This window comes from Staurois parvus, unplaced genomic scaffold (assembly GCF_062004578.1).
Source record: "Staurois parvus isolate SC_StPar_1 unplaced genomic scaffold, SC_StPar_1.0 ptg001656l, whole genome shotgun sequence".
Lineage (NCBI taxonomy): Eukaryota > Metazoa > Chordata > Amphibia > Anura > Ranidae > Staurois > Staurois parvus.
In genome coordinates, this window is record NW_028319452.1 from 113,104 (window position 1) to 134,115 (window position 21,012).

Consider the following 21,012-nt stretch of genomic DNA (forward strand, 5'->3'; position numbering starts at 1 on the left):
TCTGTAATTTGATGCCTTTTGGAGATTTTTCCATCTTTCCTTGGCTTCTTTATGCACATTAATACAAATTTTTAGCTGGGGTGCCCAAACTTTCGATCCCCACTGTATATATATATCTCTCTTTAACCATTTACATTCTCTGGTACAACTATCAGGGGGCCTTTTATTTTTAAGTATTTTTCTGAAGTTCTAAACTCATACCATTTACCCCAAATATTTCTAAACTTTTCCATTTCATCTTTCTCCATGTAACAAAGTTCCTCCATCCTACCAACATATTCTACTCTATCCAATCCCTCATTGTTGGTGGATCCTGGGCATTCCAAAACCTAGGTATTAAACCCTTTGCCGCACCAATCAGATGATATAATAAACTGTTTTTATATTGTTTTACCGACAACTCTGTTCTATAGAAGACACACCCACGGATCATTCTGGATAGATGTCCCCCAAATCTCCTGTATATCATGAATTATATCCTGCCAAAATAACTGAATTTTTGGACACTCCCACCATATATGAGCCATTGTCCCTATTGCCCCACATCCTCTCCAACATGAAGGTGATACTTCTTCTCGCTGTTTGTGTGCCACACTCGGTGTACAGTACCACCTAGACCAGTGGTTCTCAACCTGTGGGTCGCGACCCCTTTGGAGGTCTAACGAACCTTTTACAGGGGTCCCCTAAGATCATCAGAAAACACATATTTCCGATGTGTAAAGAGCAGCTACTGTGTAGAAAGCAGCTGCTGTGTTGAAAGCAGCTACTCTGTTAAAAGCAGCTACTGTGTTGAAAGCAGCAATATTGGAGGTAAAACGACACTCATGAATTATAATTACTGGGTAAACAATTTTATGGTTGGGGGTCACCACAACATGAGGAACTGTATGAAAGGGTCACGGCCTTAGGAAGGCTGAGAACCACTGACCTAGACAAACATTTGTAATTCATCTCAGCTATATTCGTGTTGTCAATCCGTGCATTAACTTAAACATTTTCCTCTTCTGGTGATCAAAATTATTTTTATTGCACACAAACACAACATAATACCCAACTTAGTGGTAAATTATAAAAGATGATGTTGCATAAAATAAATACAGTGGATACCCAAAGATTTAAAATTGCACACGCCTGTGAAATGGTGACAAACTACTCTAAAATGGTCTATAGGCGATGCTGCAAAAGCTTCTACGGATTGTCAGTTTTGATTTAATGGCAAGTTATGGCCCTAGAATTATTGCTCTCACTCTGATATTTGTGGTGATACCTCATGTGTGGTGTAATCACTGTTTACATATCACCTACACAACCGTTTGCCTGTATGTGGTGGTGGCGGAGGGGGGGGGGGCGGGGGGTTGTCATTTTTTATTACTTTTATTTAAATTTATTTTTTTACACTTTATTTCCTTTAAAGTGATTGTAAAGGCTCGAGGTTTTTACAGTCATGCATTCTATGAAAAACCTTCTGTGTGCAGCAGCTCCTCCAGTACTTACCTGGGCCCCATTGTGACCCAGGGAGAGCCTTGGCTGTCTGGCGATTCTCCCTCCTAATTGGCATCAATCACAGGCATTGCACCAACGAGAGGGGGCGGGGCCAAGCCACGGCTGTGTGTGAATGAAGACACAGGGCAGCAGCTCAGGAGCGAGCCTGTACGGGTGCCCCCAGAGCAAGCCGCTTGCTGTGGGGGCACTTGGCGGGAAGGAGGGGCCAGGAGTGTCGGCGGGGGATCCGAAGAGAGGAGGAAGCTCTGTGCAAAACCATTACACAGAGCAGGTATGAAAATTTTTTTTTAAACATTATTATTACATCGAGTTTATATAGCGCCAAAGGGTTTGCTCAGCGCTGTACAATAGAGGGGGGGACAATACATGAAACAGTACAGTAACTACAAACAGCACACAAGGGGTTCGAGGGCCCTGCTCTTTTGAGGGAGGGGTAGTGGTACAGGAGGAAGTGGCTGTGGGGGATGGAGAGGTAAGAGGAATGAAGGAGAACGGCTGTTAGGTGAGGGTGGGGTAGGCTTCCCTGAAGAGATGGGTTTTCAGGGAGCGCCTGAAGGTGGAGAGGGAAGGTGACAGTCTGATGGATTGGGGTAGCGAGTTCCAGAGGATGGGGGAGGACCAACATAAACATAAACATAGTCATTAGTATCATTAACTTTATCACAAGGGGGCCAAACAAGCCCTCTTGTGATAGATTTGGGCAGGTACAGATCCTTTTTCGTGCTTGGTTGTTTCTCTGGCAGGGAATGAGAGCTCTGAAACCATAAGTGAAAAAATCATCCTCTCTTCTGTGTTCATTCATCACAGAGGAGATCGGGAAATTGACGTTCCTCCATCTCTGTGGGAAGCCATCCTAGCAGTTTACTACGGTCCCAGGCTCTCCTTTTCCTTTAGAGGAGGCCGCGGGTGGGGGGGCAGACATCCCCTCCCAACACTGTAAAAGTGATCAGTACCTCAAAAAAGGCAATCATCACCTAAAAAAATAATCTACCAAGATCATAGATGCAGCCTCAGCCATGATCTTGTGATAATCACTTACTGACAGGACATGTATATACAAAAGTAAGCAGGTGGTTAATCAGTTTTCAATTACTTTCTAGTTTACATTTCAAAAACAACCTCAATTGATTTCCATTCCAACAGTTAAAGTGTTACTAAACCCACAACAGTAAAATCAATCTGTAAAAGCAGTAAATCATGATTGTCATGCTCTCGGTGGAAACTAAGGGGTTAATCCTCCACATTGTGCAAAAAAGACGTTTGATCCTGTCTTCTCTGATCCTCCCCTCCTTCCAGTGTCTCCTAAATATCTCCTGATAGAACAGAGAATCGGGGGCAAGCTGCACATATCTAGTTTGGTGTGTATTGCTACAGTTTTTTTTTTCTTGGGAGAGTGCATGTGATCAGCACAAGGCCAATCAGCACTATCAAGACAGAGGTCAAGGGTTCTGCATTCTCCTACAGGAGATTGAAAACTCCTCCTACAAGCTGTAACCAGTGCTGTTCTGGACACTGATAGAAGTCACAAGACTGCTATATACTGCTGATGAGAAAAGGTATTTAGCAGTTTATATTTACTAAAGAAATTACATTTCCATGTTGTGTGTACTGTGAGAGACCAGATATAGTGAATGCAGGGTCAGGGGAGACCAGATATAGTGAATGCAGGGTCCGGGGAGACCGGATATAGTGAATGCAGGGTCCGGGGAGACCGGATATAGTAAATGCAGGGTCCGGGGAGACCGGATATAGTGAATGCAGGGTCCGGGGAGACCAGATCTAGTGAATGCAGGGTCCGGGGAGAGCGGATATAGCGAATGCAGAGTCCGGGGAGACCAGATATAGTGAATGCAGGGTCCGGGGAGACCAGATATAGCGAATGCAGAGTCCGGGGAGACCAGATATAGTGAATGCAGGGTCCGGGGAGACCAGATATAGTGAATGCAGGGTCCGGGGAGACCAGATATAGTGAATGCAGGGTCCGGGGAGACCAGATATAGTGAATGCAGGGTCCGGGGAGACCAGATATAGTGAATGCAGGGTCCGGGGAGACCAGATATAGCGAATGCAGAGTCCGGGGAGACCAGATATAGTGAATGCAAGGTCCTGGGTTTAGTAACACTTTAATTCATTCTTTTACATAGAGGAAATGTGGTACTGTCATCTGTGGAATTTGGTGAGAGCACAAGTTCTATAGGGGAGATGCCATATTCAAAGTCCTCAAAAAAGAAACAGGATTGAATACATTGGCCCCTATAGAAAAAAGTGGATATTTAGGTTGTGTTGGTCTTTATTTGGTAGAAAGTTGTTGTTTTTTGTACATGATATTATTTCTTTAGCATATGGTTTCCTATAAAAGAAATGGAAACAGATTAATAGATGTCATGACACATGAGTGACTTGTCTCCCAGGCATTCAAAGTGACTCACATTTGCGTCAAGGAGTGAAATCCCCCAAGATGGGTGTTTCTAGAACAAATGTTCCACATAGGAGACAGATTGATGGCAGTGCTGGGGGCCAGGGATCGGTACAGCTCTGTGATTCACCTAAAATTCAGCCACCTCTAGATCTCAGCTGACTCTGACAGCTTGAATAGTCAGAGGACAAGAAAGGCAACGATGAGACGTACAAAGGCAGAATCCTAAAAAATCTCACCTTACTGCAATCTGATCAGGTGAATGATAAATTCAGTTTTTTTTCCCCTTTGGGTTGAATTGGATGGACTTGTGTCTTTTTGGAACCAGACGAACTGTGCAACGTTCCCTTAGTTTCATTAACCATTTGCCAACCTACAGGGCGGCTGTGCAGAATCACGTACATAAACGTAATTCTGCGCTTCCTGGTCGCGAGTGCGTGTGCTTCCCGATTCTGCTGTGATTGGCCACAACAGAAGCCAATCAGTGGGTGCTGTCCAATGGATGAGCGCCGGCACCTGCCTATCGTCTAGGAGACTGACAGAACACTGCTTTGCCTAAGAAAAAAAAGGCAGAGCTGTGTCCTTTCAGCGGCAATGTGCTGGATTCTCTTTCCCTGCAAGCAGGGAAAGAGAATCCAGCACATGACCTTGTGAGAACAGCACACACAGTAAATATTACACATAGCTAGGCACGCAGTCAACCCCTTGATCACCCTAGATGTTTACCCATTCCCAGCCAGGGTCATTAGTACAGTGTCAGTGCATATTTTTAGCACTGATCACTCTATTAGTGTCACTTGTTTTCACAAAGTGGCAGTTAGTGTCCGATTGTCCGCCACAATATTGCAGTCCCACTGTAAGTCACTGATCGCTGCCATTACTAGTATAAAAAATAAAATAAAAATTCCAGTATATATACCATAGTTAGTTTTGTAGATGCTAGAACATTTTAACAAACCAATCAATATACAGTTATTGGGCACAATACATATTGGCCTAAATTTAGGAAGCAATTTGATTTTTTAATTTTTTTTTTAATTTTTGTGTGAAATCGGCGTCAAGGGGTTAAGGTGGTTCTAAAGGTTGAAGGTTTTTTTTTACTTTTATGCATGCTATGCATGAAGGTAAAAAACCTTCAGTATGCAGCTCCCCAAGCAGCCCCTCTAAAACAGATCACGAATCCAGTGATAAGCACAAGAGTGGCTGATCCCCTGGGTCTCTATCTCCTCATTGGCTGAGAGACAGCAGGAGACATTGGCTCCGGCTGCTGTCAATCATAGCCAATGATGAGGAACTAGGGGCAGGGACGAGTCCCGTTCTGTCTTAGGGGCGCACAGCGCTGGGCTCGGGAATGAGCACGCACTACTGCTCCCAGAGCAAGCCACTTGTTATGGGGGCACTGGAGAAGAGGAGGAGCCAGAAGCGCTGGTGGGGTACCCAACAGAAGTAGGATCAGTGCTGCTCAGGGCAAAGCCATTGCCCAGAGCAGGTAAATATATTATTATATATTTTTTATTTAACCTTTAATATCACTTTAAGTAAGGGCAGATTATTCATATAGCATTTACTTCCTCTAATCCATCTGCCCTTAGCTCAGGCATGTATGCCGGAAGGTATGCTTAGCTGAAATAAACCCTCCCCCCTCCTGAAGACTGCTGGTATGTATGACTAGGCATTTTGGCATAGGCCTGGAAACCAGGAAGTAACTAAAGAAATGTAAAAAAAAATGAAGACAAGTAAATATAATATACCTTCCTATGTATTTACTAATGCTAGCAGCCGAAGGATTAAAAATGGTAAATGTTGATTGAGAGCGTGAAGCTCCACTTTATTACAAGAGTGATAGTCAGATGGCCACGAGCCTTTGGCCATTTAGTGTGTAGAAGTGGGATAATCTCATGTCATCAACCTTTCTTGCTGGCTGCTGTTGGATTTCTATAGTCGGGAATGAACTGTGAGAACTCACCAGCACCGTGTAGATGTGTAGGCAGCGGTATACCGGAGAGAAGTCTACCAGGTCCTGTGTGCCCGGTGCCTGAAAGTCAGAAAGGACAGCCATTACAGGAGAACAACAAGTAAAGACATTATAATGTATACGCAGTATAGAAAACTAAGCTGAAAGGAGATTTATCACACAGCACAATCAGTTGTAATCAGTCTAGAATCATTGTAGGCAGCAGGGGGGGGGACAAGGCTGAGCTGCACTGTGTGAATCTATAGACACACACACAGTCCGGCTGAGGATTAAGGCCACATGAGGAAGCCACCTGCTATGGGGGGGGCTTGGAAGGCAGGAGAATCCAAGAGCAATGGTGGGAGACCACAGAAAAGGAGGTTTGGGGCCACTTTGTGCAAAAGCATTGCAGAGAGCAGGTAAGCATACATGGATTGTTATTTAACCCCTTGGCACCGGCGCCTCCCGGCCCTTTAAGGGTTTCACAAGCTGGGAGGTGGGGTGGTGTTTTAGGGTCATGTGACTGCCGTGATTCGCTGTCACGGCGGTCACATCATCCGAAATGATCCCGATCAAGAGAGGAGATCGGGACCTTTCCGTGAGTGCCGGACATGTGTGCTGGGAGCGCACACGGCGCGCGCTCTCAGCACACGTTTTTCTTAATTGCACGCAAATGTGCAGCCGCTCGGCATCAAGGCCCAGACGCCGGGAGGCTGCACATTTGCATGCGGCCGGCGTGAAGAGGTTAAAAATAAAAGCTTTACAAATCACTTTAAGATACAGTAATAAAAATATGATAAATGTTCTATTTTTGTTCAGGACAAAATACTTTCTTTTGGCGATTTTGTCAGCAAAAATGAAAAATTTTAATGCAATCCATTAAAAAAAAAAAAAACACTAACAAAATTAAAAAGATTAAAATAAATCACTTTTTAGTCAGTGTTAGCTAGAAAAAGATATATGTATACATTTTATTCTATAATTTGCCCCATATAAAATGACATTAGAATTATGATCCAGTTACAAAAAAGATACAAACAACATTTTTTTTTCAATTTTGTTTTTTTTTAATGCGATACAAAAATGGTTAAAGCTGAAATCCAATGTAAGCAATTATTGTATAAATCCATTCATCATGTTTCTTCCAGATCTGCACAGTAATCCAGTGTGAGAATGTACCTCTGTGCAGGAGCTTCCTGTATTAACCACTTCCAGACCGGACACTTTTACCCCCTTCCTGACCAGGGCAATTTTCAGCTTTCAGCGCTATCACACTTTGAATGACAATTGCGCTGTCATGCAACACTGTACTCATATGAATTTTTTACCATTTTTTTGAGACATATAAAGCTTTATTTTGGTGGTATTTATTCACCGCTGGGATTTTTATTTTTTTTGCTATGTAAATGAAAGCGTCCAAAAAAAATTTTTAAAAGTTTTTTTTTATAAAATTTTGCAAATAAATAATATTTCATCATAAATCTTTTCGAAAATTTATTCCGTTATCTTTTTAGTAAAAAAAAATATCCAAATTAGTTTAGAACCAAACATTATAATTTTTAAACTTTTTTTTTTACATTTTTATTTTTTTTATTATATTATTTTTTATTTAGTTATATTTTTTTTACATACTGTCACCCTAGTAGTACAGTGTCACCATGGTGACACTGTACTACTTGTGGGGGTGATGAAGATTTTTTAGGATGTAAAAGCAATCATTTCTCTCTCTCTCTGTGTGCATTCTTGCACTCATTGAGAAGTACTGAGTGAGCTGTGATTGGTCACAGCTTGTCACATGGTACAAGGCTGTTGTGAATAGCCTTGTACCATGTGACCTCTGTGATCATTCACAGATTTCACACGTAGTAAGCAATGATGTCACAAGTGACATCTAGCTTACTACTTTGCATGTGATCACTGATTGGCCAATCAGTGATCACATGATCGGGACCTCGTACAGAGATCCCGCCCGACGATCGGTGTTTCACTGTGTCCGGAGGACACAGCGGGCATCGGATCGTGGTGCTGCGCGCTCCGAGGGAGCGCGCACAAGCAGGGTGCGGGGAGGCCGTTTATAAACGGCCACTCGACTCTGTACTGCCACCGTCCGGCCATTTATATGCAACGGCCGGTCGGGAAGTGGTTAAAGACCGCTCATTGTGCTCTCTCCTCTTGTGCTGGGTGGCTGGTCTTGTCTCCGCCCCCTCCTGTAGTTTTCAGCAGGCAGCCAGTAGTGGGTGGGGTCTTCTGGGTCTCATCACAGGCTATGTCCAGAGCAGTGATGATGTCACAGCTACTTTTACAAAGTATTATCTGGGTTTATAAAAGCATTTAGTGGACATAAAGTGGATTTATATCTTTTGTGGCTATTTATGAATACATTTAAATGAAAGTGTTCCGTGCCTGGAGTTCAGCTTTACCCGCTTCCCAACCACCCTATAGCAGAAATACTGCTACAAGCCAGCACGGGTGCGCAAAATATATATGTGATTTTGCATTTTCTGGTAGGGGGTACACACCCTACCTGCGCCGCCACTCACGGCTGTCAATCACTGGGTCCTGGCCCTTGATTACCGAGGATCTCTGACGGGGAGGAGAACTGTTTTGCTTACTAACAGTTCTCCTCCCTGTCAGCTCGGGCGGCACACTGCTTTGGATGGCTGTGCACGGAGTTGTTGGTGGGGTTAGTACTGATTGGGGTAAACTACTGAGTTAATAGGAAGGGTTAAATAGGAACTTTTTTTTTTTTAAAGTGACATGTGCAGATCAAAGGTCATCCCTTTGACCTGCAGATAATAAAACTGACAAAATAATAAAAATGTTATTTTACATCTCTGACTTTTTTCTTTAAACATAAGAGATGCCGTAATTGTACGCTGCGGATGCATACTGTAGATGTGAGGCTGGTCTAGGTGCCTAGGCTAGCTCCCATAAAAGGAAGTGGACCACATACCAGGAATTACAGACAAAGTTACATTTTCAGGGTACTGATTATGTAAAATTAAGATATCGAAACTTTTCCTAGAAGATACCAAATCCTTTTTTTTTAAAATTCAATTCCAAATTGAAATGGTTTTAATCTCTTACATACACCCAGTGAAGTGACTGGCCACAGATGGAACAAATCCTCCTATATAAGTTGCACCTGTTTATCTATAGCCATCTTTCCCCTACATCCATTCAAAGTGTAGAATTTACACAGTATCTCAAAGCTCTGAAAAGCAGGGGGCGGAGAGCTGAAGGTACATCAATGAGGAGAGCTCTGAGAGCTGATTGGAGGGAAAGGACACACCCACCTCCACGCAGCACACAGGAACAGAGCTGAAGCTGTCAATCTGTTGGAGCTCCCTCCCTTTTCCCCATTTTTCTCTGTGTCAGGAAAACCGGTCAAAAGTGACTGAAGCTGATCGCAAAGGAAAGAGGTAGCAGAGAGAAATGACACTTGGTGCTCTGGATTGGAAGAAAGGACACACTATAGAAATGATTTGTTCATATTTTATTTCTGTGGTTTACAACCACTTTAAGTCCCCTTTTTACTCTGACTTTTAATGGTCCTCTCCTCTTGTTTGTTTTGCTGAGATGGGGAATGGTTCTAAAATCACACCCATTTTCATTACATTAAGGAGGAGCCCCTGCAAGCCGTTGACGTCAAGCCGCCAGATCACGGAGGTCCGGCGGCCACCCTATGGTACCAGCTGGTTAGTTCGTATTTCATGCATTTGTGATTATATTGCTCCTGTCTTACACTGCAACTTTTGTATTTATCCTTTTTTAACCATTGCAATTAAAGTACCATTGAAATACTACACTATGGGATTATCCCTATTCTTTGCTCTGCACCGAGCAATTTAATCCCCTAGCGATCCCCGGTGAACATCCCAGTGCCTGGAAGAGGCTGAACCACATATATTGGCTTGTTTAACATCCTGTTACCTAAGGAAGGCCACCCACCCCCAGGCTGCATCCCGGACCACCCTTAGAAGGGACCCGTGACTGATCTACATTATATGATACAACGCGCTTTTTATTAGCGCATCTGGTGAGTGCGCATTTTATATATTTATCGGCACACCCACCTGAGGACCATCTTCACACAGGGATTTAACTAAGTCACCTGGCGATCTGTTTATCAAGATGTAATGACATTTTATGATTAGAACGCATTTCACGCATATGTGTTTGTTATCAGTATTGTGACCCGGGTTTTACTCACCATTTTATGAATTTTATATGGTCACAACGCACCTATCACCAATGTGCGTGAACTTTATATGGTCAAAACGCACCCATCACCAATGTGCGTTTTTCATGTAATCAGTTTGTTGTTTGTGTATCACTGTATTTTTAATTATTTTTAGCGCTGCACTACCACTTTTTACTAGACTGTACTAGCCCTGCAGAGGCTGGGAGATGAGAAGGACCCCCAGAAAAAATATAGGAAGTCTCATTTACTCATTGGCAGGTCAGGCTGGTATTATTATTATTATACAGGATTTATATAGCGCCAACAGTTTGCTCAGCGCTTTACAATATAAAGGGAGACAATACAGCAACAATACAGTTGAATACAAGAGGATTAGGAGGGCCTGATCCTGGGAGCTTACAATCTAAAAGTAAACCATGCACCAGCCCCACACGGTGACCTGTGCAAAAGTCATTCTGAACACTGGGACAATTTATTGCCATGTTTTCCTTTTTTCTGTCCTTTCTGCATTTGGATCCTTGGTTTCCTCTGGTAGGTTAACTGGTTCCTGTCTAAATTGTCCCTAATATGTGTCTGCATGTACATAGGCATATGAGGTAGGGACCTTGGATTATAAACTTCTTGAAGGCAGGGATTGATAAGTACTTCTGGAGCTCAAATGAATAATAATGATCTCAGTCCTGATTGACCGTTTTTGTGAGCACACGGCACAGTTTATTCATAAAGATACCTCAAAAAAAGGTATCTAGCTCCTCCCAACGCATTTCGTCAAATCTGTCAGCAGGAGAGTCCGTGCCGACGTCAGATTGGGCGAAACGTTTTGGAAGGTGCTAGACGCTGTCATGTCACCACCCACGGTTGCCATGTTTACCGATCAGAACAAAGCGCTATAATTTTTAATGCATGTGAGAGTGTTTAACCATTTTTAATAAAGGTTATTTACCAGTTTTACACTGCTCAGAGCATCTCTGTTTTTCCTTTGTGTCTTCATACAAGGTCTCTAGAGGCTATTAGCAAACTCAGCAGTGGGATCCAATAAAGATAACATCACAAGCGTCCTCCACTATCCTTGCTCAGTATGAATGCTCAGGGACTGAAGATCACATATCTCCGGTAAGCTCTCACTTTTGGCACCAAGATGGAGAAAAGTCTGGTTGGGGAAGCACTTTTTACTATTCACAGTTCATACACAAAGGGATTTTTCTGCCTTTTAATGGACTTTATTGTGAATGGACACGGATATGCTTTATTGATAATTCATTGTGCACTGCATTTTGAGTATGACGTACATGCGCATGGGAGCAGCGCCGGTTTTTGCTTAATATTGATAAAGATAAAACGGTGTTACCTCTTCTTCCCCATCTTCATCCTCCACATCCAGGATCCCCGAGTCCTGTTCTGACATGGGGCTGGTACCATTCACTTCCAGGCTGGGGCACAGGTCTCTCTTATACCTCTTCCCCAGGCCTCCTCTGGACTGCACAGACAACATGTTGTCCATATTTCTCTGCTGCTGAGCCTAGAGAAAGGCAGACATGGATTATGGAACACGGCTAAAAGTCTCGCTCTCATATCACAGGCTACAACGTATTATATAACTTGCTCTGCAACTTTATCTCTACATACGGTAGGAGTACGGCAAAATAGGGGCTGCCACTCCCACCAGTGGGATGCAGCTCCTACATAGTCCAATCATCAGCATAGGAGTGTGTTCTGACCCAATAGAGCAGTTATGATCTGGCTGTAGTGTCTGGCAGGAAGGACAGGGTGCATATATAGTTACTTCATCTTCAAAAAGTCATTAAGCCTCTTTCTTAAAGCTACATTCTGATCCAGTCTGTGCATGTTGAGGAGAGTAACAAGGAAGCCTCAGTTGCGGGGCTGTCACCTAATCCTAGTTTCACCAAATATGCAAGCACTTGCTTGGAACATTCCGGATTGCATATTTGTTCCAGATTAGTAGTAGGTAGTGTAGCCCAGAGGGGATGCTGGTCTTAAAATACCACAGTATGGTCCAGAACCCCAACCTACTGATTTTATAATGGAGTAGTACCCAGTGCCAAATCAGCACCTCACTGGCTTCCAACTCTGCCCTTTCCTCTGCTTCCTGCCCCATGAAAAGAAATCCACATTTACACTACTTTTTTGAAATTATATATATATATATATATATATATATACACACACACATACATATATATATATATATATGTATGTATGTGTGTGTGTATATATATATATATATATATATATATAAAAATATATATCTTTAATTTATGCGCAAGTGCATCACTTGGGATTTCCTTTTACAGAACTATAGTCAGCTTGTTAAAAAAAAAATGCTGCTAGGCTTTTTTTTTTTTTTTTTTTTTTAACAGAACAGACTGTGCAGAGTGATTTTAAAGATTTCTTTTGAGTGTATATATGTGCATATAGAAGAGTTTTAGACTCTTATTTCAAGTGATTTACATGTTTATTCACTCTTCATACATTTATGTTTTAGCCAATAGAAAGCATTACAGGTTAAATTTAAAAATAAAAAAAAAAATTTGATTCATGCATATTCAGGCATTCCCATTCAAGTCTATAGGGCTAAAAATGCCCATTTCTGCCCCAAGAAGTAGCTCATGTATCTAGCATTGATTTACAGGCTCCTCGTAGGTGAACAGACAGAGAAATACATGGGATTTTAGATGTTGAGAGTTTAGGAGCTTCATGCATAAATAACTGGGGCCTAAAAGATTTGGAAGTAGTTGGTGACTGTGATGCTCTGAAATTGGCACTAAAATCCGAGATACGTAACCTCTCTAGCGGTCTGATTATGTCAGTATTTCTGTGCTCAAAGCGGTACATTTATTTGCATGGAAAATTGGCTTTTTTTTATTGTCGGCCTGTAATTTTTAGGAATAACTCAGTGAAATCTGTATCCGAACAAGAGTCTAGTAAACATCCCGGGTATGTTAAAATTTGAAACACGAAATCATAAATTATAATTTAATAAATAATCATAAAAAATAATAATAATAAATGTAATTCAATAATATAATCAAACCAAAAACACTGAAATGTGAAATAGAGCGCCAAGTTCGCACATCGCTGAGCAAAGTCGCAAAATCGTTTTCAGTGTCTGATGAGGAATGTCCCCCACGAATCATTATCACCCAATTCTGCAAGTGGTTCTGATTTACTATCGCTGTTCTCTAGCCGGTCTAAAACCGCTTTTGACCTAAAGGGACGCTTTTTGGACGTCATGGACGTTTCTCAGTTTCCAGGCAGAAAGAACAGTAAAAATGCAGGCAGGACGCCGGACAAAGCACTCGGGACAAAATGTATGTGAAATGGTTTGATACAGGAATGTTATACTATGTGATTTTAGTGTATTTAGTGAATGTCACTTTTTCACATTATTAAATTTCCCGACGTCGCAGGGAACGGAACCCGGAAGACAGATGCCGGCATCGGCCACAGGACATTGCCGGGGACGCTGCAGGGGGGACATCGCTTGTGGTGCTGAAACTTTACCCCAAGCTACACTCGGGAATACCTCCAGGGAGGTTCAGCTGACAGCGGGCTAAAGCTCCCTGTCGGCTGACGTCACAGAGGCGGTCCAGGCTGGAGAAAGATCGTGACCATATAGTTGGGATCCACCCAAGAGACTGGACCGACACCTGCCTCAGCCTGTCAGCAAGCCACTGAGAGCCTGAGCCAACTGGTCCCTCCCACTCCACAGCCCAGCTCTCCGGTGAGCGCTGAGGGTGCAGAGCAGAAAGTGGTGACAGTCACATTGCACTGATGCTGCCTCCACCTAGGTGTGATTTAAAAAAAAAAAAAAAAAGTATCTTTTAACTTAGCATCAATGGTCCGACTCTCACAAGACCAACTGCTAGCATTTTCTCCCAGGCTTCTTCAAGGTGCCAATCTTTGGCCATTTTGAATCGGCCATCTTCGGTCCCCACGGCATGCAGGGATAGTGCTGGAATGTCTATCCAACAAATGGTTCTGGCTACTCGATACTATCCAAAAATGTATTAGCTACATATTGAGGTCTAGTGGAAGGTTAGGCTTACCCTTTTCAGCTAAAAAGCGTTACTCATAGCTTCTTAGCAATAATGCATAAGCTGGCCCTTCCATTGGACCGCAATATGTAGCTAATAAAGTATTTACATTTTTGGATGTTACCGAGTAGTTGCCACCTTTTGTTGGATAGACGATGTGAGGAGTGTGATTTTCCTCCAGCCTGAGCTCTGGTAATCCAGTTGACAGTCCGGATGACTGAGCGCTGTTCTACTTGTGTATGTTACAGTTCTGGAATGTATACTGAGCTGTGCATGCGCAGTTCATGTCTCTTCTGCAATAAACAGCTTGCCTTCTCACTTTTTTTTTTTTTTTTACTTCTGCTTTAAGACACCAATGATAAAAGATGCCAGTATGCACAGTGCTGAAAGTATCACATCACTTACTGTATAGTGACCGGATATTACAGGCACAGGAGTTATATTCAGATAAAATGGGCAAGTCAAAAGAAACATAGTTAGGTCCATATATATATTTGGACACAGGCATAATTTTAATTTTTTTCAGGTATTTACCAAAACATATTAAAGCTATAGTTACAGTATATAATGGATATGGGCTGAAAGTGCACACTCTCAGGTTTAATTTGAGGGTATGTACATCCAGATTGGAGGAAGGGTTTAGGAATTAAGGCTCTTAAAGAGAAACCATCCCCCCTCTTCAAGGGACCAAAAGTAACTGGACAGTTGAATATAGTCATAAATAAAATGTTCATTTTTAATATTTTGTTGAGAATCCTTTACTGGCAATGACTGCCTGAAGTCTGGAACCCATGGACATGACCAAAGACTGGGTTTCCTCCTTTCTGATGCTTTGACTGAAGTCTGGAACCCATGGACATTACCAAAGACTGGGTTTCCTCCTTTCTGATGCTCTGCCAGGCTCTAACTGCAGCTGTCTTCAGTTGTTCTTTGTTTGTGGGTCTTTCTGCCTTTAGTTTTGCCTTCAGCAAGTGAAATGCATGCTCAATTGGGTCCAAATCAGGTGATTGACGCGACCATTGCAGAATGTTCCACTTATTGTCCTTTAAAAGCTCCTGGGTTGCTTTTGCAGTGTGTTTTGGATCATTGTCCATCTGTACTGTGAAGCCAGTCCAATCAACTTTGCTGCATTTGGCTGAATCTGGGCTGACAGTATATCTCTAAACATTGCAGAATTCATCCGGCTGCTTCGGTCTTCTGTCACATCATCAATAAACACCAATGACCCAGTGCCACTGGAAGCCATACCTGCCATTGCCATCACACTGCCTCCACCATGTTTTACAGATAACGTTGTGTGCTTTGGATCATGAGCCGTTCCAAGCCTTCGCCACACTTTTTTCTTCCCGTCATTCTGGTACAGATTCATCTCAGCTTCATCTGTCCAAAGAATGCTTTTGCAGAAAGGGTCTGTCTTTTTAACATGTATTTTTGGCAAAGTCTAATCTGGCTTTTCTATTCTTCAGGCTTATGAATGGTTTGCACCTTGTGGTAAACCCTCTATATTTGCTCTCGTGAAGTCTTCTCTTGATTTTAGACTTTGACAATGATACGCCCACCTCCTGGAGATTGTCCCTCACTTGTCTGAATGCTGTGAATGGGTTTTTCTTTACCATAGAGAGGATCCTGCGATCATCCACCACTGTTGTCTTTTATATGTTGCTGAGCTCACCAGTGCGTTCTTTCCTCAGAATATACCAAACTGTTGATTTGGCCGCTCCTAATGTTGCTGCGATCTCTCTGATGGATTTGTTTCATTTTTGAAGCCTTACAATGACCTGTTTCACTTGCATGGACAGCTCCTTTGAATGCACGATGTAGGTTCACAGCAATGGATTCCAAATACCACACTTAGAATCAACACCAGACCTTTTACCTGCTTAATTGATGAAGAAATAACAAAGACATAGCCCACACCTGGCCATGAAACAGCTTTTGATTCAACTGTTCAATTACTTTTGGTCCCCTAAAAAAGGAGGGATGGCTACTCTTAAGAGCTATAATTCCTAAACCCTTCCTCCAATTTGGATGTACATACCCTCAAATTAAACCTGAGAGTGTGCACTTTCAGCCCCAATCCATTATATAACTATAGCTTGAATATGTTTTGGTAAATATCTGAAAAACACTAAAATTGTACCCGTGTCCAAATATATATGGAGCTAACTGTAGTTCTGCCACAATGGGTAAGATCACAGCGGGGAGAAAGCACCAGACAACTCTAGTTAAAGTTGAGCTTCATTCTCTCACAATCAACATTGACTATTCTGTATCCTTCTGCTGCTAGTATTGGTACAGAGATCAGAAAGTATATCATATTTACTTGTTTAAACTGTTTATTACATTTATTCAGTTACTTCCTGGTTTCCAGGTGGCAAATGATGTCACACATCCCAGGAGGCTTCATGAGGGGTTTTCTCAGCTAATCGCATCCTCCTACCTGCATGCCTGAGCTAAGAGCAGATGGAGTCCAGGAAGTAAAAGCTACATGAATCGTCTGCCCTTACTCAAGATGGTCACGGCCAGAAATGCTTGGGAGTGTTTTTCTAAGTGATTTCTCAGCAAGAATAAAGCAAGAAGACATGGATGGATGGCGAGTTTGCTTTAAATATTAAAAAAACTTTTGGATTGTGGTGCTCAGATGCAGTGTAGTTCCATTTTAAAGGAAGCATCGCACTCCAGGAGCAGAAATGTAATGTTTCCACTTTTTGTTTATTTGCTTATGTGTTTTTCACAACACTACTAGTGATTTCAGCATTATATTGTTCGATTACTTTATGATATAAAAACACTATAAATACCTTTTTCACCCTTTTTTTTTAAGAGGTGATCACATACCCTCTTGATCTCAGCTGCAGAAGCATTTTAGAGAGCTGGGGGAGGAGAAACAGCAGTACAATGGTCTCTCTATTTTTCCATTTACTTATATTCTTGCTTGATTACTATATATAGTTTTTGTTGATTTTAAGACTTAACATTTGATAACTGTTTTTTTTTTTTTTTTTGCACTTATGGTAACACTGTGTGCGGGTTCCGCCTGTGTTGCCTACGGGTTTTCCCCTCTTGAGGGTTAACATGATTAAGCAGCACGCACACCTGTGACTTTAGAGGTGTATATAAAAGACAAAATTAAGTGCTGAATTTATGTTATGAATACGCGGTACGGAGGGTGAAAGGCATCAACATCTCTTCTGAGTGTCCTTTTATCTGTGCGCTAACAGCTTTTTGTTAATATATTGTTGAATATATTTAAATCATCACGTCACATGCAGACATTCTCTTCTGTTGTTACACTGGTCTTTCTAGGGAATAGCTGTGCGGGTTGGAGACGTCGTGTGAGCACAAATCTGATAATTGGAGGAGAGCAGAGTAAGTTCCCAGCACAGCTAGAGAACTGACCACGCTGTGCTCTCGTGCTTAGTATGCAGGGACTGACAGGAACACCAGGGATTTCACAAAAAGGAAGCAATACAAGGAGAACAGGAGACTTTTTCATACCAGTACATGGTACAGCAGGCACATATCTAGTTCCCTGGTCTCCTCCTCCCATGCCCATCTCCAGGACTTCTCCAGGGCTTCCCCCATCCTCTGGAACTCACTACCCCAATCCATCAGACTGTCACCTACCCTCCTCACCTTTAGGCGCACCCTGAAAACCCATCTCTTCAGGGAAGCCTACCCCACCCTCACCTAATTGCCGATCCCCTCCACTCTTCCTACCACTCCATCCCCCACAGCTATTTTCTCCTGTACCACTCTCCACTCCCTCCTAGACTGTAAGCTCCAAGGAGCAGGGCCCTCGAACCCTTCGTGTATCGCATTGTATTGTTACTGTACTGTCTCATGTACTGTCTCCCATTATAATGTACAGTGCTGAGCAAACTGTTGGCGCTATATAAATTCTGTATAATAATAATGTAGGCAGCACAGTGGCTAAGTGGTTAGCACTTCTGCCAGGCAGTACTAGGGTCGTTGGTTCGAATCCCAACCATGGCACCACCTGCCTGGAGTTTGCATGTTCTCCCTGCGTCTGCGTGGGTTTCCTCCCACATTCCAAAGACATGCTGGTAGGTTCATTGGCTTCTGTCTAAACTGTCCCTAGTATGTGTATGTATGAATGTGAGTTAGGGACCTTAGATTGTACGCCCCTTGAGGGTTAGGGACTGATGTGAATGTACAATATATATGTAAATTGACGGTGCTATAGAAGTACCTGAAATAAATAAATAATGGAACGCTGGAGTAACATTCTTTAAGTTGTTTGCCTGGAGTTCGGCTTTAATAGTTTATGCGAAGAGTTCTAAACCGTTCTGCCAATGGAAACGTTATTTAAACATTTTCTGAAAACACTGGACTGGAGTTCCAACTGAAATAAACCCAAATTTGTCTGTAAAGACTTAGCCCTGGAATGACCCAGTATGGGAGACGGGCTCTAAGTTACACTAAATAAATTCTGCCTTTTTCTAAGCTGGGCCTGTAGCTGAGGCCAGGCAGGTGTACTATCCAGAGACCTCTGAGGACAAGGGGGGTGGGGAGCGATCTGTCTGGATGGCGCTTGTAAAGTGCTGTACCCCCCCTCCCACAGGCAAATGCCAAGAAACCTTTTAACCTGAACAAAGGGCAAACGTGCTGTGTGAAGCTCATGACAGGTCGTGTAAAAAGAGCTCAGACTGAGAACAATTACTGCAGAAAAGGTCCAGACTGCAGGCCTGCAGCCCTCCATGGGGGGAGAGAAGGAGATCAAAGCTCGCAGAAATGCACAGCCCACTGCCGTAGACAGACGAGGCCTGGCCTGGAATGGCTCCCTTGTGTTTCTGGACTTGCCATGAAAGTTTGAAGACGGGAAAAAAAAATAATAAAAAATTACTAAAATTCCTACACACACCAGATCCTCCCCGAAACCAGACAATGCCATGTTATGGACAGAAGATATAAACTGTATATTTCATCAATAAAAGTAGGGTGAACCTGTGAGTGTAACAAAGACACATAAAACAGGGCAAGAAAGTTAAAGACACACATCTTTTACAAAAAAAAGTAATAAAGGCAGCAAGGCTGATCTTATCGTCCTCATGCATTTACTAATTTTTTTTTTTTATTATTTAAAGGAGAAGTTCACCATTGGAACATGTCCATTATGATAGGCTTACCTGGACACAGAGCCCACCAGCGCAGTGCTGTCATGGCTTCCAGGTGCATCCATCTTCACCCAGTCTTCCTTCCGGGTTCGGAAGTATGAACAGCTGTATGATAGGCTGGGGCCATGATGACGTCACTCCCATGCATGCAGAAGCCTAGACCTCGGTACAAAGGTCTGAAGGTACGGTATGAGTATGCCAGCCCTTCAGAGCACATGCGCCGGTGATGTCACTGCCGGCTACACAGGTAAATATCTCCTAAACATTTATGGTACCTACCAGGGGTGGACTGACAACTCATGGGGCCCCCGGGCAATAGGGGATTATGGGGCCCCTGTGTCCTTACCCAAACTCAAAAAAGCCTATGCAAAAAGGTACCAGGGGCATCTCATGGGGCCCTCTACTGACCCCGGGCAGTGCCCGAGTTTCCAAATGGTCAGTCCGCCCCTGGTACCTACAGATAGGCCCTATTATAGACTTACCTTATTTATTCAGAAATTTATTTCAGTTACTTAAATAGCGCCGTCAATTTACACAGCACTTTACATACATATTGTATATTCACATCAGCACAAGGTAAGAGTGCACTGTGATGTAAGAAAGGGTGGGGGGCTTGACATTATTATTATTTCAGGTACTTGCATAGTGCTGTCAATTTACGCAGCACTTTACATATATATTGTACATTCACATCAGTCCCTAACCCTCAAGGGGTGTACAATCTAAGGTCCCTAACTCACATTCATACATACACATACTAGGGACAATTTAGACAGGAGCCAATTCACCTACCAGCATGTCTTTGGAATGTGGGAGGAAACCGGAGTACCTGGAGGAAACCCACGCAGGCACAGGGAGAACATGCAAACTCCAGGCAGGTGGTGCTGTGGTTGGGATTCGAACCAATGACCCTAGTACTGCCAGGCGGAAGTGCAAACCATTTAGCCACTGTGAGCTGACTTTACTTAAACTCCTATTGAGCCGGCCCTCTGTTTCCTCTTGTACCAAACTGTATTGTAACTGTAATGTCTACCTTCATTTTGTAAAGCGCTGCGAAAATTGTAGGCGCTATATAAATCCTGTATAACAACTCTTAGACAGTTTACACAGACCCTGAAATTGGAATTAAACTCCACAAAATACCTCCATCTTCTGGAAATGTGAGATTACACCCCTCACTGGTCATCTTCTCCCCAGGCGCCAGGTTTTCAGCCTCTTGATTAGCCAGAGAGGGAGTCAGCCTTTCCTACACAACAGGAGCCAGTCTTGCAGGCTCTTCATATCTACTCAGGGATGTTGAATTTGTAATGCCCGAGACATGTAGTTCCGGGCATCGGGCAGGTAGCTTTTTTTCAACCTTTAGCCCTGCTGAGCAAGCAGCAGGGCTCACCTGTCAGGTGGGAGCATTCGGGCAGCAGCGCTGCTGCCTGATTCCTTTCACAGAGCCCACAGTGCCAGCCTCCGCCCTCCCACGTGTGTGAACCTCCCCCCTGCTCATCAAGTCTCCCGGGCTCTGCTTGCCCATCTGTGGGCCCAGGACTGGCTCAGTGTGCGCCGGTGGATAGAGGGGAGGGAGGAGAGCGAATACGCCCCCTCCCCTCCTTGTCCTGATCTGGCAGTGACTGACGTCACTTCCAGGTCCCCATTCACAGATTCCCAAAAAGGATGTAATGCAGTGTGATGTACACTGCATTACATTCAGGGGAGTACAGGTGAAACATGCATATCTCATTAAAGAGAAC

The 21,012-nt window shown here is 43.1% G+C and overlaps 1 protein-coding gene across 1 annotated transcript in view; it reads right to left on the bottom strand.

The window, feature by feature from the left end:
- LOC149434847 (exocyst complex component 6B-like) overlaps positions 1–14,006 on the bottom strand; it is a gene marked incomplete at its 3' end in the record, with an annotated part of 116,555 nt that extends 102,549 nt beyond the window's left edge. Inside the window, exons 1-3 of the mRNA XM_089663312.1 lie at positions 13,950–14,006; positions 11,426–11,596; positions 5,886–5,954 (exon numbers count right to left, since the gene is read on the bottom strand). Of these exons, the coding sequence (XP_089519438.1) occupies positions 5,886–5,954; positions 11,426–11,596; positions 13,950–14,006 (297 nt within the window). The remainder of the gene's footprint in view (positions 1–5,885; positions 5,955–11,425; positions 11,597–13,949) is intronic.
- Between the last annotated feature and the right edge of the window lie 7,006 nt (positions 14,007–21,012).